Source organism: Vanessa tameamea, chromosome 16 (assembly GCF_037043105.1).
Source record: "Vanessa tameamea isolate UH-Manoa-2023 chromosome 16, ilVanTame1 primary haplotype, whole genome shotgun sequence".
Taxonomy (NCBI): Eukaryota; Metazoa; Arthropoda; class Insecta; order Lepidoptera; family Nymphalidae; genus Vanessa; species Vanessa tameamea.
In genome coordinates this window covers 8,287,969-8,312,245 of record NC_087324.1, presented here as the reverse complement: position 1 = coordinate 8,312,245, position 24,277 = coordinate 8,287,969, and the positions used below count along the sequence as shown (strand labels likewise).

Sequence of the window (24,277 nt, the reverse complement as noted above, 5' to 3'; positions counted from 1 at the left end):
CTGAAAGAAATCAGCGCAGCATTCCAGCAAGTATTTTACAAACAGATAATGTTTCCCATGTAATAATTATATAACAAATAATTACAGTCATTACATATAACGGCTACGATGAAGATTTATTGGATGCAGTGTCTTGCACACGTCTTTATAACGGCAATTAGAAGACAATTCTTGCATGCTTGTTATGTTGGATTTGTTTTAAGATGTGAAAACGATCTTTGTGAGTTATTTAATTAAAAAACTTAATTAAATATTAGGACAAAATGACGAAGAATCTCTCTCAGAGTGCACTTAATATCATTTTATACTTTGACAGTTTGGTTCACTTTTTTTTCATATGCTACTATGACGTAGAAATAATAAATAAAGTCACAATAACATTGCAGAGAAGCCTTAGATGTCGATGGTGTGATTCCTACTCGCTATTAGGCTCGTAGATATTTTTCGGTCTGGTAATTGTCCTCGTGACTCACCTCACCGAGTCTATGAGATCTAATTAATAAAATAATCGTTTCTAAATCCACTTATTCGTTTGTAATATTAAATAGTAGATAATTTCAGATCTTTGCCCAAAGAGACTGAAAGACAAAAAAAAAACAAATGAAAACAAATATGGCGTTACCAATAACATTAAAAATTTCATAATAAGAGACGTGTACAAGATAATAGGACGTACAATACTGTTATTAAAGATGCGTACCATAAAGCACTTTGTTGAATATCCGGCAGCAGTAAAGGAACAGTCGCGCGAGCACCAACAGTGCACGCCACCACGTTTCTAACAGGCGGGAAGCATCAAGCGCGTCACTTTTTAGCACAATCACAAACTCCGACATATAAGTCAACATTGAGGATATTGTCACAGTGCATTCGTATTGTTACTGATTTTGCAACCTCTTATTTTAAACCAATTCCACACATCTGATTAAGCTGAAATTTCGCACAATGTTTTGGAGCTATTGATAATACAATATACCAAATACCGTTATTTAAATTATAAACAAATTTCCGACAAATGAAAGATTAGTTTTGAAAAGAACTATTTCCTTGTAACGTTATATTCGCATGTAACGTGACGTGTTTTATTGGTAATTATTGTTTGTTTGATTTAGTGTTTATTTTGGACGATATTTTATAACTGTAATTAAGTATATTTTATGATCTTAAATTATCTTTTGTACGTCATATTTGTAAAACATATTATATTCGTTTTTTTTAACTATATTAAGAAACTGAAATGAATATGACTTGTTTTCATAAGTCATAGTATCTCATATCAGTTTGGTTTATTGTAAATTTAACTCAGAGAATCTGATAAGGAAGTATGTTATCAGGTCTCACGGTAAACTGTGCGACTGGTACTGCCGCCGCGAATATAATCAATGCATTTTCACTGTTTTTTATTACTTTAGACAAATGTCGGCTTCGATATTTGCGAAACAATATCGATCGAGAATTTATTAAAGGTAATAAACGAGTGAAGTTTTTGCTAACGACGCGAGAAATAAACAATGTTTTTGGAGCTTGTTTAGTTGTTTTAATTCGAGCATGGGATTCTTTCAAGTAACATTCTACACTAGAATTATTTTCTATTCATAGATATTTTATAAACAGTATGTGAATGAAAACATGAATTGTCTTAGTTATATTTCTGAGAATTTAATTATAACTACTTATATGTAATATTGTTTAGTGTTATTTTATTATAACTGTTTCCGATTATGTTGAGTTACATTTTATAATTAAGTAGTTTTTATAGAGGTTAAGAGCATTTTAAACAGCATCGAAAGTCATGATCAGACTTTCGTTTGGAAAATTGCATTAAAATAAAATAATTGTAATTGTTTGACAGTCTGTTTTCACACATTACAGAGCGTTGGCTTCACGCTCTCTGCACAGGTATCTTAAGAAATATCACATTGCATCGTCGCCCCACTTTGCTTGATTGGACAAAGACGCCACTACGATATTATTAGAGCTGATTCGTCTACGTCTAACGTCTAAACTTATTTGGTCTAAATTACTTGCTATCCTTTTTAATTCCACATATTTGTAAGAGATAGAAATATTTATATATAAGTAAGTGATCGCCATTGCCCATACATATTGGTGGTGGTACTAATTAGGTGCATTCGAAAAAAAAACAATTTAGAATATTTCGATGAATCCACTACGGGAACAAGAGATCCTGTACCGTTAAGTAACTAACTCAGACTTTAAAATAATTTATATAGCACAGACGAACTAGTACAAATCCTTGCCAACGATGGTCCTATGTGACCTTGAGGAAATAATCAGTGATGTTACCTCATACATCGGACTGACAAAATCGTTTTAACTACTAAGTATTTTTTGTCGGTTTTTGTCGTTAGAATATTCCGAACGGAATTTAGTTATATATTTAATTTTACCTTGTAATATGTCGATTCAAAAGTGTTTATTTGAATATTGACTTAACTTTTATATTATTGATTCTTGTGTGCGTGTTCTATACACAAATACATATTTAAATATTTATTGCCAGTTGTTCTCATTTCTTATTGAAAATCATTTAACCTATATATCTAGTTATTATTACAACTGACAAGGCAAGTATAACATTGTTATATTTTATTAATTTGTGTATTCATAGTTGAGATGAAAAAAAAAATATTTTGAGACTAAGTTGATGAATTAAAAACTATTTATAGTCGATTATAATAAACAGCATTTATAAACGTATTTATGTTATACGGTATCGTTTATTGATCGCATCGAATTTGTTAATGCAATAACGACTGTTCGGTTGATCTTGTGCTAAATATTACTACGCTACCATTACTGATAGTGGTAAGTTAAAAGTTTGTACACTCAAATAAATGAAGTTATTTCAATTCTGACCGCGATGAATCTGCAAGAAACTCAACAGTGACATTTTTTACCAAACTCTAAACATCAATTCTATGTTATACACCCATGTGAATGTGTTACAGGGTATACGTAATAATTATTTTTATCAGTCAGGAACATAAAATATCGTGGCGGACGTATTTAATGATTTCCGCTCAACTGATTTGTTAAGCACGTCCTTATATATTGAAACATTCTAAGTAAATAAACTAATAAGTTATTAAGCATTGCGTGTATTATGACCAAGTCGTATTAATTTGAGCACCAAAATGAGACATATAATGAGTTTTAATTTTATTATTATTTAATTACACAAAAAGTATAAAGGAATTTATAGTTAGATTATTTATAATAGTTCTATACATGTGATACGGAAATATTGAACTATGTTATAGTAACATTTATTTATATTACAAAGTAATATTTTTATGTGATATTTACGGTTTTATAATAATTTTCGGTCCAATCGTGAAGTCGTAAAACACGTGATATTTCTAATTAATGTAAATTCATTTGTGTATGCTTTTTAAAATACTTTTAAGGGTATATTTTTTTACGATTTTCTAGGTTTTTAAACTAACACTATTATAATAATAATAATTTTATTGAATTCCGAATACTTTAAGATCACGCGGCGTAAGATTTGAGCTTTATGTATTGCAGTAGATTTGTAGATTAATCTTTTGAACATTTAGAATAAAGTAATGGTGTACTTTCACTTCTTATATTTTATAAAGGTACAACGTTTACACACGACATTCCTGGTTAAGTACACTGGTATGCACGTATTTGTATATTCAAGTTTCGATAAAACTATTCACAAACTTTCTTTCCGTCCACGTACTTTGGTGTAAAGTACCTTTCTACTTATTTTAATTCACTGACATCAACGATGACTATATAGGAAACACACACATTTTAGTAAATCAAGTAAATAATTATTTTAATCATCAAGTAATTTTCGCTTTTTTTTTTTAAAATATCTTATTGACCAGCGTCGACGACTAACGGCCAGCGTTGACTGCCCTGCATCGCTCCGTTCTTATGCAACAGCTAATAACACGGTATTATCGATAAAATGCACTCAGAAAAAACTTCTTGTTACCTATTACAAATAAACAGTAACAGGTTACAATTACATAGCTAGATGTTACTTACAATTTTCAACATATATTAATTGATGAGTTATAATAAAAGTATATTTACCGTATTTTTAAGATTGTATACCAATATTTATTACATATTTATCGATACGGTTAACGTGATTATAAATGTAATGAAGCAAACGCGCTGTATTGAAAGCTAATGTTATAAAATTTCATCTCGCAAAATTACAGGAAGTTACATTATTATTAATAGCTATATAAAACAATAATAAAATTTTAATATAATACGACTTATCTGATGTCTTTATTGCTTTAGAGTACTTAATAAAAGAAAATGTTAACGTCGAAAGAAATTCTGCCAAGTTAAATTACCACTTAGATAGATCGGTATTAAAAAATGAAGGAAGTTTTATCCAAAAAAATAAATACGAATAATCTAAAGTACAATCATTTTAATAAAGTTTTGATAAATGGTTATTCAAATGGAAACGAACAAATTATAGGGTAAACTGGGCCAGTTAAGTAACGATATGACCTGAATAACTAAACCTATTATTTGTTTACGTACTCTAATTATTTATTTATATATCTAGTTAGAATGTCAAAGCTGAACACGCGTCAAAATAAATAGTAACCAGCTGTTGGCCAGTACACGCACGGTAGTATGCAAGCGATCCCGTTACATCCTCCAAAAAGACAGAGTGGGTACCGCAGGTTTTAGTGGGTATTCCGGCGCCTTCAGTGCCGGCAAGCACCATATCCCACATCATGTGGAGGAAAAGCGTAGAGGCTTTATTTCAACGAAAACAAAAATAAAAGTACACGCAACTAGTAGTATGATGTTTGGCAAGTTTTAAGCGTGGCTGTCACGCATACCAAGGTAAAAAGTTGTCCCGTCCCGTGTTTTAGTTATTTCTTTGTGCGTGCGACACTGCATCTGAGATATATATAATAATCTAAGCCTACTTATGTGCAAGCCCGGGTAGGTATAACCCGATCATCATATATTTCACCGCCAAACAGCAATACTATATACTATTCGGTTTGAAGGATGGGCCAAAGTAATTAAAGACACAAGGGACCTTTTCAAAGTTGGTGGCGCGTTGAATGGGGTGGTTAATATTTCTAACCACATATCATAAGGAGCTCCATTGGCCAGTCTGCCCACAAGTCACTATATTATGTGATACGAGTATTTATTTTAAAAGTTATTAAGTATATATGGGATAAAACATTTAAGATATCTATTATTGATAACATATCTTTATTCTATACTACGAAATCTGCTTCTTTGATTGCGAAACATTAGTTATTATATACCTATAGTCTATACGACTTATGAGCCACCTATTGTAATATCCGTTTTGTCACATTCGCGTGTCAGATTAAGTAAGAAATAAATAAATAATTAGACAATTACAAACAACGCTTACACTATGTATTGTAAGTTTTAATCAATTCTGTAATAACAATAATTTAAGCTAAGTTATTTTTGAATTGTGTTGATAACATTGATATTAAATAAGAGGGTACTTTGACTTTTCTGTTCATTATTTTGAGTCACGTGATTTGTAGTGAGGTTTATATAAGTGATGGAAGCTCGGTACAGAACACTTTTTACTTTTACTTTACACTTTACTCTTCTTGGAGCAGCACGGTGCTAGCATTTAAGGTACGATATAATTTTGTGATATAGTATAATTGTTATTGCTTGTTAAATTATTGATGAATATATATATGAATTGTGATTTTGCAATTATCAATATACAAAGTTAGTATTATATATACAAAGTTAGTATAATTGTATTTAACTAACATGACTGTATTTCTGGATTTTGAAAAAGAGTAACTACTGAGTTTCTTGCCGGTTCTTCTCGGTAGAATCTACATTCCGAACCGGTGGTAGCTTTACTTTAAATAGTTTGTTAAATAACGATTCAAAAGTGCTTGTAAAAACCTACTTGAATAAAGTATATTTTGATTTGGATAATGGCTAAATAAATATTTGTGTTTCATATATAATCTTATATTGTCTTATAACCTTAAAATATAATAAAATAATAAATAAATAGAAATTATCTTAAAATATCCTGACATAATGTATTGTCTATATAAAAAATCGAACACGCGCGTATGTCGTTAAGAACTAGAGTTTCAACTCGATTGGGTAATTTATGCGCTTACACATTTAATACGAAAAAACAACCATAAAACAGTACATAGGATTGATTTTTATAAAGCATTAAAAATTAAAATGTTATCGTAATCTGTTACTTGGTTAGCAAAGTTGAATAGTGGAAAAAGGTCACGTGGTTTGAATGACTGATATCCGAAAAGTATTCGAACGTACAACAATATTTGAAGAGTAGGACAGGTCGCCACATGATTAGGTGTACTGACGACCTGAAGAAAAATACAGGACACGGCTGGATACACTTAGGGCATTTCAGAGTCCTATGTTTAGCAATAAACCTTCAATGTTTGATGGTTAGATGGACAAATGAATACATATGTATAGTCATATTAGATGTATGTAGTTATATTATTATGATAGTAGGAATGACGTATGTATGTGATGTTGTCCAATATTTATGTATGGTTTCAATAACTAAAATAAGTAGTTTGTAAAAGTATCTACAAAAACGTTCAATTATGTATTTCTAAAATTTATTTTGTTATCTTTATTTTTATTTTACATCTACAATAATTAGAAACATCGTTTCTTCCGTTTCACTCAAGCGAGCGTCGTTTTTGCAACACGTTGCAAGTTGCCAATGCCATTCGAGAAATGAAATTTTACCAAATAGACCGAGAACACACGTTCACTCGCATTTGATTGGCCTTGGTGTATAATATCTACTTATTAAAAAAATATTTTTAAACTTGAACAATTATTTGGGACACAAATAATTGTAAGAAATCTTTGATATTATGTTTTTTTTTATTGTAATAGATGTAAAGATATGAGAAGTATTAACAATTTTCATAATGTATTTTGCATGCACGATAGAGGAATGTATTTTTTTACATAATAACTACGAGTATAAGCAAAAGATAAGCTATGACAAAGGTTCTCATTATTATCTACTTATGTTTGAAATGATTTTGTTGTTACTTTCACTTTATATATTATATACTTGATGTCTATATTACATAAGCATTGCTTTTTCAAATAACTATATAAATATATTTTTTTTAAAATTACATGAAGAATAAATTGGTTATAGTTCGCAGCCGAAGAGAGTTTCGAAAAAAACGACTATTAGATTTTATGATCTAAGCGCATTTGTCAATTCCATCAGTACCTAGAACCTTAACAGCCCGTATGGCGGCGGGAAACTACACAATCAGCAATAGCGTACCCGAGGAGGGTTACTGAGAGGCGTCAGTAAGTTACTCGGCCGCAAAACTCTTTCCCTACAGTGTTACACAACACACTGCGGTGACTCCGAGTACATGGGAAAAAAGAAATTTAAAGACGAATTATTAATTAAAAATTAAATGGCACGTGAAGGCCTCTCGTCTTTTCTACTTTATTGCTTATAAAGTATGTGTTATAAGTGTATAAAGTATATATGTTATATAACATATGATTAAGGGAGTCATTCTCCCAAATCTCAAATAATTTAAAGGAGATATTTTGTCGACGTACTTTCAGAGGGATCATATAAAATGGAAAGTTAAAAAGTATGAAACGCCAGTGAAATGTATTGAGCGAGGTTAAAAGATAATAAAGGAACAATAAGTTTCAGCTCGACTGCGGGTGCGGCGATGGCATCGACCTCAGATTGCGCAATCCATTGCACTAATTCTTCGATCATTCGTCACAATGATTATTGCTAGAATTTATTGCTTTTCAATAAAATTGTAATGTAATACGTCACGTGTAGTTTGAATGATTTTATTATTCATTTCATATGATAATATTTTTAAAACAAGTTTATTCCACGAGAACATGCCGCGTTCCATTTACATTTCAATAAGAAAAGTATTTTGATTAAAAAATAATACTTACCACAATATATCGTCTTCGAATGAAATTTATTTAAGCTCGTTTATCTGTGAAAAGAAGAAAATAAATTATTAGAAGCGTCTCGCCGAATTGTTACGGTAATCGGTTATATTTGAGTACGACCTAATAATTCGTGACGATTTGTAGGTCATGGAGGATCAGTACATATTTTCCTTTCTAAACTCAATGTTAAACAATAATGTTAAGAGTTTAATAAAAAAGTATACAATTAGAAACATTATTTTAATTTATCAGAGTAACGGTAACAGAAAGAAACATTTCTTTATGTAAAGGTAATTAATGTGAATGAACAAAGCAAACTCATTTTGAAGACTTAAATACCACAACACAATTAAATTTTCTCAACGCCTTACGCGGTTCCCTACTGACGGGCTATTTTTATAAAATTATTTAACTTAGTTTTTGCAAAATTTATTTTTATAACAGTATTTTAGATTTCAAGATAACAATCAGTTATAAAACTCGATCTTATTTTTCGAAAACTAAATAAACATTAGCCAAAGGTAAATTTCACTAGTTTACGAATCAGACTCGATTTTAGTCACGTCCGAAATTTAAAAATCGATTGTGCGAGACGAGTTCGAGCATAAAGACTGCTTTGTAAGCGATCACGACAGAAACAAATACCTTATTTAACGTACGTAACTCGAATACGATCAGTAACGCAGTCTTTAGACATAGTTGCAAGTTCGATTACGAATTATTTGATTCGTATCGAATCCATTTAGTTCTAGACAATCTCGCATACATGTTTACGACTTGCATTAAAATTCATATCATGTTAAGATACGTGAATAACATTGTCAATTTCGTTCATGGTTGTGCGGTGTTCACGGGAAATCCTTTAACGGTGTAGTAAAAAAATACAAGTCTAGTGCTGAGATACGAGTTTAAAATTAACCGTGTTGTATTTTAATACATTTTTATCTATGATTATATTTATGTTCTATTTTAACTAATTTCTCGATGATCTAGACTCTTGTTACCTTTGCGCCAAATAATTATTAAATAAATAAATAGCCCTCGTTTTTCGATTTAAATATCACATGTAATATAAAATAAAAATAAATGTAACAAAAACCATCTTAAAAACATTACAATATTGTCAGATATCATGTTAAATTATAAAGGAAGCCATGTGTTGTACTTTCAATATGCAGCCTCGCCGCACGTTGAAGATTATTGTCAACACATTCATCTACTACACTAAGCTTATGTAAAAACGATGTTTTTATTTTTATTAATATGTTCTTATTTTTATTTACATTTAATCTGGTAATTATTAATACTTATTTTATGGTCATTTTCGATTTTGCTCATAAAACCGCATTACTTTCTCCGTCTTGAAAAGTAAAATAACTTGTAAAATTTTAAAATTAGTATAACGATATTACAGCGATTTAAATCAATTCGATTTTTATAATAAATACGAATGCTTATAATATAATTAATAATATAGTAATCTATACTATTATAATTTTAAAAGTATTGTTCCTGTGCAATGACTGACGTTTATATTATTGATAAAATAATAAGGCTAGCTGGGTCTGCGACTTTACCGTCACCCCCTATTTACTCCCTCGAAGCGTAAATTTAAAAAAAACGACTACGTCGTTCCTTGACACTCAAACTATCTCCATACCAATGTCGGTTCAGCCTTTTAAGCGTGAAGGTAAGAGCGTTACTTTCGCAGTTATAATAATAATATAAACAAAACATAAACATAATCAGCCTGTAAATTTCCCACTGCTGGGCTAAGGCCTCCTCTCCCGTTGAGGAGAAGGTATGGAACATATTCCACCACGCTGCTCCAATGCGGGTTGGTGGAATACACATGTGGCAGAATTTCGTTGAAATTAGACACATGCAGGTTTCCTCACGATGTTTTCCTTCACCGCCGAGCACGAGATGAATTATAAACACAAATTAAGCACATGAAAACTTAGTGGTGCCTGTCTGGGTTTGAACCCGAAATCATCGGTTAAGATGCACGCGTTCTAACCACTGGGCCATCTCGGCTCAATGATAATAATATATCTCAATAATAATATAATAGGATTAATAGGACAGTGTTCTATATTACAACGTTAATATCCCCGTACCATAGTAATCTCTATAAAAACTATTCTGGTATGTAATGTCCGTTGTCGTACAGTAAATAATCCAGATGTAATCAGGGTTACCACTAGACTGACCGTTTTGTTATACTTTTATATCTGTGCTCATTTTATTGTAATTTTTCGGATTGGAACCGAATTTATGCGTTAATTCAATTTTGTTTAATTCAAAATAGGTAGACACATTGGCAAATGAGCAAATAAGCGGTAACCACCGCTTATACATAGCTAATGCATCGTTTTGGGATCTAAGATATTATTTGACTTGGTTTCTGTAGTAAAATATAGGTGCCTTATATATAGCAATTAATTAATATTTGATATAATAACTATTTTATTCATATTTTTTATGACAGCCCTAGTTGTAATGGTCGTTGAGTTAGTGTTACGCTCCACGTAGCCGACACCAGTCACCACTACCGGGTAAAGATCGCTCTGATTCACAGGCGCTAAGATATGAGAATGTCCTTAGAACAAGTGTTCAAGAAATGACGTTCAATAAAGTAGTAAGCGGTTTGAAGTACTCTCACTTGGAAAGCTTTTTAGATGGTCTAGACACTTTATTTTCTATATTTTTTATTATCGACATATTGATATATAATTTTCACCGGAATTTTAAACTAGTTAACCCAACCGATTTAGCTAAAAATTTAGTTCTAATTCTAATTATATAAAATAGTGTGATTTGAGGCTTGGTTTAATAAAGCTTTTTTTTAAATATTAAACTTTTTTAACAATATTTTGCAATAAGGACGAGTAAATAAATATAACTCATAATATATTATAATAATGGTAGGAAATTTTATGTTTTGTTTGCACTCATGCCACTGCTACTATATTTTCTGTTCTGAGATGAAATCATTAGTGAATTGTTATTTGTATTAAAATATCACTTTTATAACTCGTGTTAAAAAATAACATTCTTCTGAAATTGTAATTGTGAACTAATTCAATCCAGTAACAAGTCAGTAATTATTTTTAATTAAATAAATTAAAAATATAAGTGGATAAATTAACGCCGTAAAAATGTATCTTACGATACCGCATATTGGTGATATTTATTTCAAATAACGAAAATATTGTAAGGTATAACATTGTTCTGTAAGGGAAATAAAATTGTAATCTTGAAATTTCGTTTGTTATGCCGTCTGGAAATAAAAACACGCAAGTGCATCAAACTACCTATCTCTTAATAATAGAAAGATACATCAAAGATATAAAAAAAAAAAAATCTAGTCAAGGTTATGTCCTGAATCGATAGGTAAGTTTTTTTATAATCGGCATGAGTAACGTTAACGGTTCTATTTTCAAAAAACATTGTGTCTTTCATTATCATTGGCTAATAAAGCTATACGAGTGTTAACTATAAACTTCCATCACCTTATTTGGATAACCGTAAAGAATGACGGTTCAACGAGGATTAGTCACAGTCCTACCACGTAGCCCCTGAGTCTAAGTTACTATGTCCAATTTATTACGGAACCGTCTTTAAATAGAATGTAAGCTATTTATTAGTTAGTTTTTCGGTCAATTTTTATAGATTGCGTTAAAACAATTTGAGATAGATTATCCTAATTAGTATCGATCGTTATTTAACTATGATTATTGGTCAAATATATTTATATTTTAATCAAAAAAAATTTAGTCGTAACACAGTTAGATACATAATATGCATTTCATGGTTTTATATGAAATTATAAGTGATAATAAACGGCCTATTTCAATATGTCTTAAGAAATCAAGATTTTTAATTATACCTAGATATACTGATTTTGAGGAAATTTGGTATGGGTAAGGAAATTTTAGAAGAAGCTTTTATCGCGAGAATCATGACTTAAGGGTGTGATAGTTTAATAAATTTAGGGCGGGTAGAGGCGGACGTAGGTTCAGCTAATATATATATATATGTCGCAGATGCCATCTATTGCTTTATCTGACACTTAAAAGAATGTCAATATCGTTTTTATCCGAGATGGCCCAGTGGTTAGAACGCGTGCATCTTAACCGATGATTTCGGGTTCAAACCCAGGCAGGCACCACTGAATTTACATGTGCTTAATTTGTTTATAATTCATCTCGTGCTCGGCGGTGAAGGAAAACATCGTGAGGAAACCTGCATGTGTCTAATTTCAACGAAATTCTGCCACATGTGTATTCCACCAATCCGCATTGGAGCAGCGTGGTGGAATATGCTCCATACCTTCTCCTCAACGGGAGAGGAGGCCTTAGCCCAGCAGTGGGAAATTTACAGGCTGATTATGTTTATGTTATGTATCGTTTTTAGTACGCTGGAGTGAAATAGATGGAGTTGCGGCGACTGGATTGGCGTCGGTCACGGGTTGATAGCCGTCATTGAAAAAAAAAAGGAATTTAAAAAAATATAAAATGAGAATAAACGATTTTGAAAGAGTAAAATATTATATGAGTTTGATACAAGGTCCTCATTTAGCTTCGTCGTCGTTTTAGTATATTGTTAGAAGAAAATTAAAGTCACAAATGGCAACACTACGAACGGATATATAAGGACGACGGTTGGCGGCACTTGTCTAACCGCTTAGCTGTCCGAATATAGCGATTGCCTGTCATAGAAGGAAAATGTCTGTTGGCCGCCATTACAATATTTTTAAAAAGATCATTTCATTTTCTATTTGTAACATCAGAAGTGGGATCTGAAGGCTGAAAAGCCACTGAAAGCCTACATTTCTGATTTTATAAATGAAATTAGTACTGTTAGATTATCACCACGTGGTCTGATTACTTAATGTTCTGACGGAATTTTTGTCTCTGCGATGCCTTCCAACGACCAACGTAACAAGCGAAAGCGTCTCGAGCGCACTCCTTCGCCCAATCCGATGGAAGAGATTTTGAGAAGATTACGCGCGTTGGAAGACCAACCCCGTTCTTCTGTGGAGACACCATCGGTATCGGTGCTTGGCATCTACACCGCTGCGTGAGCTGGTGTCCGCGCAATTGGGGACGCAGCCGCTGACTCCACGCACCAGAAACATGGAATCAACGCAGTCTGAGGACGTGGTGACGCACGCCGTGGAGCGTCTATTGACCGCCATCAACTATGCTCAGGTCAGATCCAACCGATATTTTGTCTCTGATTTTGATCCGAGTGTTCATGATTTCGACTCGTGGTGTGATGAAGTAAAGAGAGCTCGTATTGCGAACTATTGGGACGATAGAGAATGCCTTGCTCGCGTGCGATATTGCCTAAAAGGGGAATCTCAGACCTGGCTGAGCCAATAAGACAAGCAATATTCGCAATTAGAACTAAAAGCGCTATGCCCACGATCATTCGTTGTCGCGAACATTCTTTATGATGTAATGCGGACAGAGTCCGAATTCACCACATACGTTGAGTATTACTCGCAAATCGCTTTTAAGGTTGCCATGGTTACCAACGCTAAACTATCACCCGATTCTATTGTGGAGTTTTTGTCGAGCTTTGTTAAACCTTCTAACAACTTTAAGAAGGTATATTTTAATGATAATCGAACTTATAATTCATTCAACAATAATAATTCAAATCGCAAACCGTTAAAACGACAATATGATTCTAGAGATTTAAAATCAATAAAGTGTTTCAAGTGTAATCAGTTCGGTCATAAGAGCGTTAATTGTTTAACTGATGCAGGTTTTTCACTTAATTTAAGGATATGTACTTTCCTTACCAATGAGATAGAATACCTAGGTAGGATTATAAAAGATCGTCAGGTTAGGCCGAGTAATTATAAAATTGATACATTGGTTAAATCGCCGCGACCGAATAATATCTTACAGGTTCGCCAATTTCTTGGCCTCGCAGGATATTTCCGAAGATACATTCCTAATTACGCGATTAAGGCTGCACAAATCGCCGCTCTAACTAGAAAAGGTGTAATCTTTAATTGGAGTGATGATCACGAAAATGCACGTCAAGAGATCATTACTTATTTAACTCATGGAAGGTACTTGTTGTACTTGTTTCGCTGTTTGGTTTGTTAGCTGCTATTCCTCTTGTTTTCTATCCTATTCTTGAGTTAGATTATGTACTAAACTAGCCCGTATTTAGTTTTGGCCATGTTATGTAAGTGTTGTGTTCAGTGGAAGAGACCCGTATAAATCCTGTGCGCCATGGTATTGGGTTGACCCTGACACTGGTGGTTTCTGGGGTGAGTCGGTGGCGCAACCGACAACAGACCTGTGTAAATCCAGCCATCATTAGGTATCTGGGGTGACCTACTAGAGACCGATGTAAATCCTGTGTGCATAGACGAGTATATGCGGGGTATTTGGTTGCGTGGGAACAGACCTGTGTAAAGCCTATGTGATTTGAAATTCTTATGTGTGGCGTTTCTGATGGTCATGTTGAACTTAGCTAATTCGTACGTAATCTAACGCTTTTATGTGAAATTAGGCCAGCTGCTAATAATAACAGATGTAAATAAGTGTGATTTTTAGACTGTGTGTATCTTAACAGAAACCGATGATGATGACGCAGAGCAGCCATTGAACGCGGAGGTTGTTGCTGGACCATCCTCGAGTTACTGCTAAGGACTTCGAGCACGCAGTCCCGTCAGGAGAAGCCGTGTTAGAAGAAAATTAAAGTCACAAATGGCAACACTACGAACGGATATATAAGGACGACGGTTGGCGGCACTTGTCTAACCGCTTAGCTGTCCGAATATAGCGATTGCCTGTCATAGAAGGAAAATGTCTGTTGGCCGCCATTACAATATTTTTAAAAAGATCATTTCATTTTCTATTTGTAACAATATATATAGAGAATTATTAGTATTACTATAAATAGTAGTACTAGGGTAAAATAATACTGTCATAAAGATTAAATTCTTCTATACTTAGAGAAAATAGAAAAAGTAAAAACATACATGAAATGAAATTGTAAGTTAGTTTTGATAGTATAAATAATGAAGGAACCTTTGATGTCAACTGTTGGATTACTCCTTTAGAATGTGTAATATTTATAAAGACGTGAGCCAAGACTTCCTATATTAGTAGAGTATGGGCAATGTTCAGTTCTCCATCGATTCGAAATTAAAGGGCTGATATAAATCTTAGTACATCGCATAGAACACGCATCGGAGATATAGAATATCTGGAGGAGCCTTTATTTTGTAGTTTTAGTGGTAGAATTTTTACTAATTAGTTTTAAATAATTGTTACTAAAAATTATAAGTATAATTAAAAGTAAAAAAAAAACAATGCATTCTCTCTCGTTTTATAAATGTTTTTAATCATTTTTTTATAATAAGATATTTTAGCTTTTATTATAATAAAAGCTATTTAATACTAACTTTTAATTATTTATTAACCAAGTTGTAAGTTTTAAAAAATCTATTGACTTATTTATGGTAAATATTATTTATAAGAAATGTACGATGATATTTTTTTAAATTTATAAATGGTCGACCTTAATTCCTAAAAGCATATTCGACCAATCAACCTTTAGACCAAATATGCTTTTAAATGTGAAAAATTAATGGCTCTTCCAGGCTTACGGTTTCAATGAACCCAGCTGGCATTATTCCAAAGCTTGGCACACTCGTATTTAACTCAAAGCGAATAGTCTTGCAGATATAAAGTGTACTTATAAATGTAGTCTATAATTGGCTTGCGACGTCTCACAGTCTGGTGCGATCGTTCTTGACAAAATCCCATTAGTTATTGTGAATATGAAGAGGTCACGTTTTCGTTTTCGTGATTTGTGATGACATTCATTATATAGAAATGTATTTTGCTTATAATGGTCTTTTTGCTCCGTATCTTATGCTGATGAGTTTTTCGCTCTGCTTTCAATAATAATTGCATTACAGTATACGTCGATGGAAACCTAAAGCTGTCACATCAATTTTTTTTTATAAAATATTATTCTAGTCGAGAAACGACTCCATTGATTTTGGATCTATTATTGCACCAGCTGAATCAAATACTGGGAAGAACTGACATACGGCAAAATAAACAAGTGTTTATTTCTAACTAACATTCACACTTTGTACATTGTCATATGACATTGTATGAACATTGGCAATAAACGTTATGTATTACATGTAATTTAATATAGACACTCTAATATTTCTGATAACATATGTATATAATTATATAATAATAACACACTCTTCCGTTGTTTTTAATCTTATAAACAGTTATTTAATTTAAGTCTATTAAAATGACGTCTACCTGAGTATAAGCCGCACAATTTATATTGACCTGTCCTGAAGTTGTGTCCTGAAATTTCGAGACGAATTACGTAATTATAATGGCATAATATTCGTATTAACATTTAGCGTATAATATCTGCGTAGACACCTGTGCCTAATTTCTGAGCGGCGATCTTAGATTGTGCGTACTGTATGAAATAAAGTATGCAACAAAAGTGCAGCGATATATATTTACAGAATTTCACCAATAAAAGACCTTCATATTTCGGACAAGCTATCTCCATCTACATTAAAATGACCATTAAGTTGTAAGTAGATGTTGCAATGTCTATAGACTGTGCTATATGCCTAACAACGGAACGGGTGACTCACTTTACATAATGTAATGCGGTATGTAAAAACATTCACGCTTAATGCTTACCGCTTTATTGTTACCGGTAAAATCTTTTTTGTCTATTTATGTACGACACAAAGTATGTAAATGTATTGCGTATAGAAAGCGGTTAAAACATTTCGTGAAATTTTTGCGTGTAAGGTTGTACCGAAAATAAATAAAGCTTAACAAACTCGGTGGCAATTATATCATATAATTGTCAATAGAAAACTGTAGTTACAAAGTTGTGAGTGTTTACACTCCCTTGCCTAAACTCTTTGTCTCTCGTTTGTTTAATTAGGTAACAGTAAGTTTTTGCACACACTTGTGTTGAGAACGTACAATTTTACGCATCGTAAAGTACTTAACCTTTAAGCAACGTCGTGGGATCAGACAGGCAGCGAACCTTTCGACCTTTCAAGTGACTTGGGTCACCGAGAAATACAGTCTCGTAGTCCTACAAGTCTGTATTTCTCTGCTAATATATTCATACACATTCTGAAATCTAATCTGATATATTAAACTTTACTAGGCTAGGTGTGCCATGATAACAGTGCATATCCAAGCCCCACTTAATGTGGCTAATTTGTGTTTATAATTTACCTCAATGAAACATCGTAAGAAAACTCATGTATCAATCAGTTGAAATGTTGCCACATGTATATAGGTATTCTTAACTTCAAACATACTACTCAATAAAAGCCAATCAGTGGTATTATTTTTTTAAAAGTAAATCTGTTTATTTTTATATGATTTTTCGATTCGTATGTAACATCACATGTCAAAAGGTAATTCAATCAACTTATTCATTACACCTATCACTTCCAGTTATTCTATTTTCGTGAACTTTGCGACCACTGGTCGATAATAATATTAAACTTATAGTAGATTAGTTCTCAGTAATCAAAAGTAAAAGGCACTGGTTAATATATGGAGCACATAGTTTATTTTTACCGGTAGTTGAGAATTGTAAAGGTCCTATTTAGTTGGGTACAACTTATTCAATAACCAGTTATACTACGAAAGTGAGCCAGTTTTAATAAAGATACGAAGGTTATAACACCTTAGATCTCTGGTCGTTGTGAAGAGTGGTTTATATTTCTGAAACTACCAGTGTGAATAGCGTTTGCCTACTTACAAAAAAATACTTTGGTTCATTCTCCGTAAGGTCATAAGGCCTTCGAACCGTTTCATCGATCGTCTGCTTTTCTAGGGCAAACGGAAACCAACATCAGCTCACTTTATGCCCTATTGTTGAACTGCTAAAGCCTTTTATGCGTTTCTAGGTCACTAGATAGGTGATATAAAGTTACTAATATGACGTGATAGCGGCCTGTTAGCGGATGTCCGTTTTGCTTTGTAAAACAACAAATATTTATGCACACCATATAATATACTTTCCATATAATTCACTTTACAATAATTCAAATAACACAAATATTCGAAACTGTATTGTGATCTGTTAAATTTCTAATTGATAAGATTATTTTAAAATTTGAAATTACAAAACGATTGGAGCCATTAAAATGATTAAATCTTTGAGATGAGTTCGATGATGTAGTTTCATCTAATTAGTTACGAGTAGTAAATCGTACGTATAGTACGACACAACTTACATGTAGCATCAGCAAAATTCGTAAAACCGATCACATCCGAATTAAGTGTGTCTTAAAAATCATCAATCTTTATCTATTTGTTATGCGAAAATGATCTTTATGCAAACGTAATAATTTGTAATGTCATATAACCTTACTTAATTACTTATACAATCGCCAAATTGACGATTGTTTTTTTTTTTTAATTCCATGGTACATTTAAATTGTGGCGTACTATACACAAATTATGTGAATGTGTAAGCAATGCAATTCAACGGTAAAGTATCGCTTGCATTCCTGTCACCTTTCCATGCGGCCATCATTTTTACAGTAATGATTTATATTATAGTTAGTTAGTATAATTTAGTGTAATTAGTTATTATATTATATTTTAGTTCTTTGTAAAATAGAAACAGACAAGTATCATAACTAATATTCTAAATGCGAAAGTGAGTTTGTTTATTTTTTTGTAACGCTTTCACGTCTTAACTAGTCGACCTATTATCATGTAAATTTGCAAACACGTCAGGAAAAGGATATAGGTTTTCTATGACCCCCCACCTCCCAACCCTCACACGCGGGTGAATTAAAAACAACAAAGTTACCAAGAGAGTAACTATTTGTACTTAATTTATATCGGTATGAACGTTTTTTTTTAATATTTCTTGACGCTAAGGTACAGTAAATCGGAGCTGTGATTTATTTCGTACATAACAAATGGTCGGAGAATATGTCAACGAATATTGGAACGTCACAATGCGTTGATTTGGCACGAACTGGTATTTGATGACGTCACGTTTACGTGAAGAAGATCAAGGTTTTGACACCGACGGGCACGAGTGTTGTTTCAGTGTATTCATTAAATGATTACTAGGAACACATATTTTGTTCAATCAAATAAAAATTCTTAAAGAATGAAAACATAGAATTTATATATAATAGAACGTTTTTTTTAGGCGATGACACAAAATAATGATTCGAAAGTAAAATTATGTTCATTAAAGTATATTCTCCTTATACCGTATAATCTCCTCCTCTATAAGGAGAGGAGGCCTTAGGCTAACAATGGGATTTAAACTGTTACTTTACGGTTAATTAATACTTAATAATTCATTTATCATTGTTATTTTATTAATTGTCATATCAACACAGTTTTATACAATTTATCAAGATCTTGAAAAAATATTCTAGGCTTCCATTATTGAAATAATTTAGCTACATTTTTAAGAAAGTAATTTGAAGTTTATGCTTAAGTTTTAAAAATCATTAAAATAAAAAAAAGCGTTTTAAGTATGCTATTACGATTTTTTTTTCTTTATCATGAATGAGCTTAGGAAGTGCCTATAGGAAGTGCCTATAGGGAACCTATTAAAAAAGTATATCTAACGTAACGTAATGTAGCTCGTAAATTCATTAAGAAAGTTAATTTCACTTCACTGTTTTCACTAATTTAATTCATATTCTATTCGTTATTTTTTTGAATTATTTATGCTTTTTTTCATGAAAACAAGTTTTTGTTATTATTGTATTTGTGTAAGGTTATTTGCATGGAGGTGTTAATTTTTAACCTTTGCTTACCGAGGTTGAATGACGTCATAACACACAAGTACATATTATAAAATAAATATTTAGCTATATATAATATTGAGAAAAATAGAGTAACTTCGAGTGTGAAAATTTCAAGTATAAGTGCTAATGCATAAGGACAGTAAATAAATTATATTCTCGTGTCAGAGTGCGACTTCAAATAAATATATTTTTACAGTCTTAATTTTCCAGGCTCAGTACTCTTATTGTAATACAAAATTCGAAACAACACAACTGCTATCCGCCACTAAGAATGCACAAAATACGACCATTGACACTGAAACATATATTGAAATAAATTTAGGTGAAAGAATTCGCATTATATAAAGAAACCCTATATTTATTTGTATAAACTTAATTATGTTCGTTTTGATACTGATATGAATGCAGAGTGCACGCTGAGTCACCTCGAAACCCATGCCATTAACAAACTTATTGACATTACACCAAGAGCATTTCTAGCTTGAATAATTAAATATGATCAAACAAACAGGTTCTCTAGTTGCGACGTAGTAGCATACAAGATATATCACGAAAAACAAATTCACAGCGCAATAATATTTGTTTGTATATATTATAAGGAGAATTAGTGTGACTGTCCGAACGTTATACGTCAAGCTGTCAGACGTCTTTTAAATTCAATCACCTTTTGGCGGGAGGCAGCGCGAAATACGGTCAGGCGTATCATTATTAAACTGTTTTTGTAATAATATTAGTAAATCAGAAATTGAATAAGTAAATTTGTTTGGTTAATAATAAATATATATATGTATATAACTTTACCTCTTTTCTTAGTGAATGTTGAAACGATTATATTATTTTTTATTATGATTTATATAAAATCAATCAGTTAATATTTTGTAATAATATAGGTTAACCTTTGTTATGGGGATAAAGTTGAATAAATTAGACGTTAATTTTAATGACTGATTTTTATGTTTAGTTTTTCAAAGTGTAGAAAAAAAAAGATAATATTGTTTTACTTAAGAAATAATTAAGAATTTTTGCATTTAAAATAGCCCAAAATTAAAGAAAACTATTCTGAATAAAAATATTATTTCCTTTTAAGGAAACTTAATACGATTAAATATAATTTATAAATTTTTTAAAATATCCTGCGCATTATCTTCGAATGAATGTGAAAAAACTCGACCTCCGTTATAATTAAAAGTCACTAATTGATTAACAATGCATTGAAATTCAAGGCTAGCTTTTATCAAGTCTTCTGATGGTTAAGGAATTTAGAGTTTCCTTAATTTTATCATGTAATTACGAAATAAATATAGAGGTTAAATATATTAGGAAGTAACGAAATATTGCAAGTATAATATAGTATAGAAATTTCGGGAAACAGCTTGTAAATATCCCGAAATTTCTACTCCACAGTAAATAAGCGCTTTTATTTTGCTATTCTACTGCAGAATTATCATCTTGAGGATTGTTGTATATGTACACAGGTATCTTCCTCGCCGAGCATAAGCTGTAACTTAAAGATTCAGTTGCAATTGCTTGGAATCGAACTTGGGATGTTCAGTTGTACGTGTGTTCTATCCATATTAGCTAATGACCAGACTAAAGGAATTTTTTTTATAACAACATTGTACTACACAAATATAATAAGTATCTGTATAGTAAAATTTTGTAAATTTGAATTAATTTTACTGAGATCTTTATTGTCATAATATAAAGGAAATAAAATTGAAATTGGCCTACGATTTGTACTTTTGTCTATACATTACGTAGATGCAACGTAGTATAATATATTATAATAATACACATGTATATAAACGACATCGTGCTAAATATCAACGCGCAGATTAAACTATAAGATACTTGAAATTTGGCGACGAATTTTCGCTACGTATTATAGAGACGCATTAAGAAAGGATTTTTCGAAATTTGACTTTAAATGGGCACCTTTATACTATAAACTAATTTCATCCAATCAAATCATTTAGTGTCTTTATTTATAGCACACCAAGGCAAATAAACATGTTCATATAGCTTTTTAGATTAGTTATTAACACGGGTCTAATCCAGTTGGCTAGAGTTCCTTTTTTAAATTCGTCCATCGGAATATCCTAATACTACAATCATTATTTAAAATTATAAAATGATATAATAATAGCAACATATATTTAATAATTACAGCTAACTAAGCTTCACATTTATATTTACCGAACTGTTGCCATAATCAAAAATCTTTATATCCAATTCTAACACGGACGAGACCAAAGCTATACAAGACTTTCTATAGAGAAATATATTTATATAAGATGACGGTGAAAACATAGAAATGTGTCAAATACATTTCACCGTAATAGCGAAATAATATCAACACTGACACAGTAACTCAATAGTTGGTTTTAAACTAATCATTATAAGAAAACATCATGTCGGACACACTAAGCTACGAAATGAGATTAATATACGAGAAATGCAATTTAATTATTCTAGAAACGGTATAAGTCTTCACAGAAAAACTTAACTTTAATTACTTATTAAGAACTCTAGTTCTTGTGACCTATAGCTCCATGTATATACATATATATAATTTACAAAAAGATAAGAAGTATGTATAAAGGTAAATGTTGTCTTTCTAAAATTGGTAATGCAGATGTCCATAAAGTAGGTTTCTTTGAAAAAATAGTTGCATTCATACAAAACCACGTACCACTGTTAATTTTAAATGAATGTAAAAAATTGCTCGCAAGTTTATAAACTTTTATATAAGCTAAAGTTAAAAAATGCTTCATATATTTATACTTTAGCGAAAATTGTCGTACGTTTTTTAGTACAATAGCGGTACCTAGCCAATAGACATTCTAATCATAATAAAAATTCGGAGTCCATAAGATTATTTCAATTAAAACCAACCAGCCATCGTATAGCCAGCACAATTATAAGTCTACAATTATTACATAATATTTTCTTAAGTTCTATTTTTATGAGTTACAGAGTCTGATAGATACAATGTACAGAACCCAAATAATAACTGCCCGTATTTCCTCCAAGCACTTTTTTGCTTATTTTATCTGTGGTAGCAAAAAACATAGTTAAACCTGTTACAAGATGTACTTTTTGTTATGATACGATCGTTTGTTTATTTTATTTGTAAAATGTAAAGTAACAGACTGTAATTGTCTCACTGGTGTTATTAACAATTTTATTAATTCGTTGTGGTAAAAAAAAAACGTCAAAATTAAGAAATACTTTATTCAAAAAAGGTAATCAAGTACCTACTAATGAAGGGTCACTTTACAGAATTAAATAAAATGAAAAAAAAAACACTGAGTTGTTAGTAGCTTCATTTTTATTAATATTTTAACATTTATTGTTAAGATACTCAGATCGAGTTAGAGCTAAAGCGTAAACATCTATCTATACCATGAGGTAAATAATTTGCTCATTTCAACACGTTACTTAAGGTTGTACTACCAATTCGATCAATCAGTCAAAATCAATCAAGTCAAATCTTTAGATAACCTTTTATTAAGCAAGAGATTAGACTATATATAACTATATAGTCTAATCTTTTGCTCTGTATCGAGCTACGAAACACGGAGAAGGGACAATGACGTTTTAATTCAAATTATACCGCGCAGAGCAGCCAGTAACTGTATAGAAATCATTTCTTTAAACATCGTGGGATGATAATAACAACGATAACTGTGTTAATCTTAGTATCACAATGATTCTTAGAACGATCTATTCCATCTTTCGTAACCGATGATTAAGTAAACTATTACGGCATAATACTGTAGGGACTTAAGTAAATTCTTGACTCCATAAATCCAAGTATAGACTAACAGTTGAGGTCACACATCACAAGGCACTTTTCGGCACCATTAGCGGGTGACAAGTGAGCAATTTGAACTAAAATAGACTGACACACGGCCAACACGCCCTATTTGTATTATACTATGCAACAGAACTAATAAGGGATTTGTTTCAACCGCTAATGATTATGGAAATAGATTCAAACTTCCGTGTGTGTTTGTTAATTCGATAGTAAAATTAAATGTCTATTTATATTGAAATGCAAACGAATAATATAAAACATAATGAAAACAATAACAAAAGAGTCTACATTTACCTTTACCCATAAAATACCTAAACATATTTCAGTTTTTTATTCAATTAGTAATAAAAATCATGTTTTATCAAATCTATTTTGTTCGCTACGACCTACCGATAATAGATTTATATCATTTACTGTACAGCGATATATCAAACTCGCGATTGTTTAAAATGAAAAATTACAATTTCGAGAAGACATTTCGAATCATTCAAATGTTTGCTTTTGGATAATACTACAATGAACATCTGAGCAAATTCAAACACTTCATTGTTCTCGCAGGTGCTGATTGGCTGTAGTCACGATAATCTTTGTTATTTAACCTTCTTACT

General features: G+C 31.6%; 1 protein-coding gene across 5 annotated transcripts in view; it reads right to left on the bottom strand.

Annotated features, from left to right (window-relative positions):
- Positions 1-24,277, bottom strand: part of LOC113403034 (rab11 family-interacting protein 4B) — a 95,428-nt gene that overhangs the window by 52,610 nt on the left and 18,541 nt on the right. Inside the window, exon 2 of one of the 5 annotated variants that reach the window (XM_026643445.2) lies at positions 8,011-8,054. The exons of 1 other annotated variant lie outside the window; for it this stretch is intronic. Coding sequence is in view for 3 of the 4 variants with exons in the window: in XM_026643447.2 (XP_026499232.2) it covers positions 701-848 (148 nt within the window). In the remaining variant the exon portion in view is untranslated. Of the gene's footprint in view, positions 1-700; positions 872-8,010; positions 8,055-24,277 lie in introns of those variants that run through there. 3 more of the 5 variants (XM_026643447.2, XM_026643443.2, XM_026643442.2) reach the window with 3 other exon arrangements.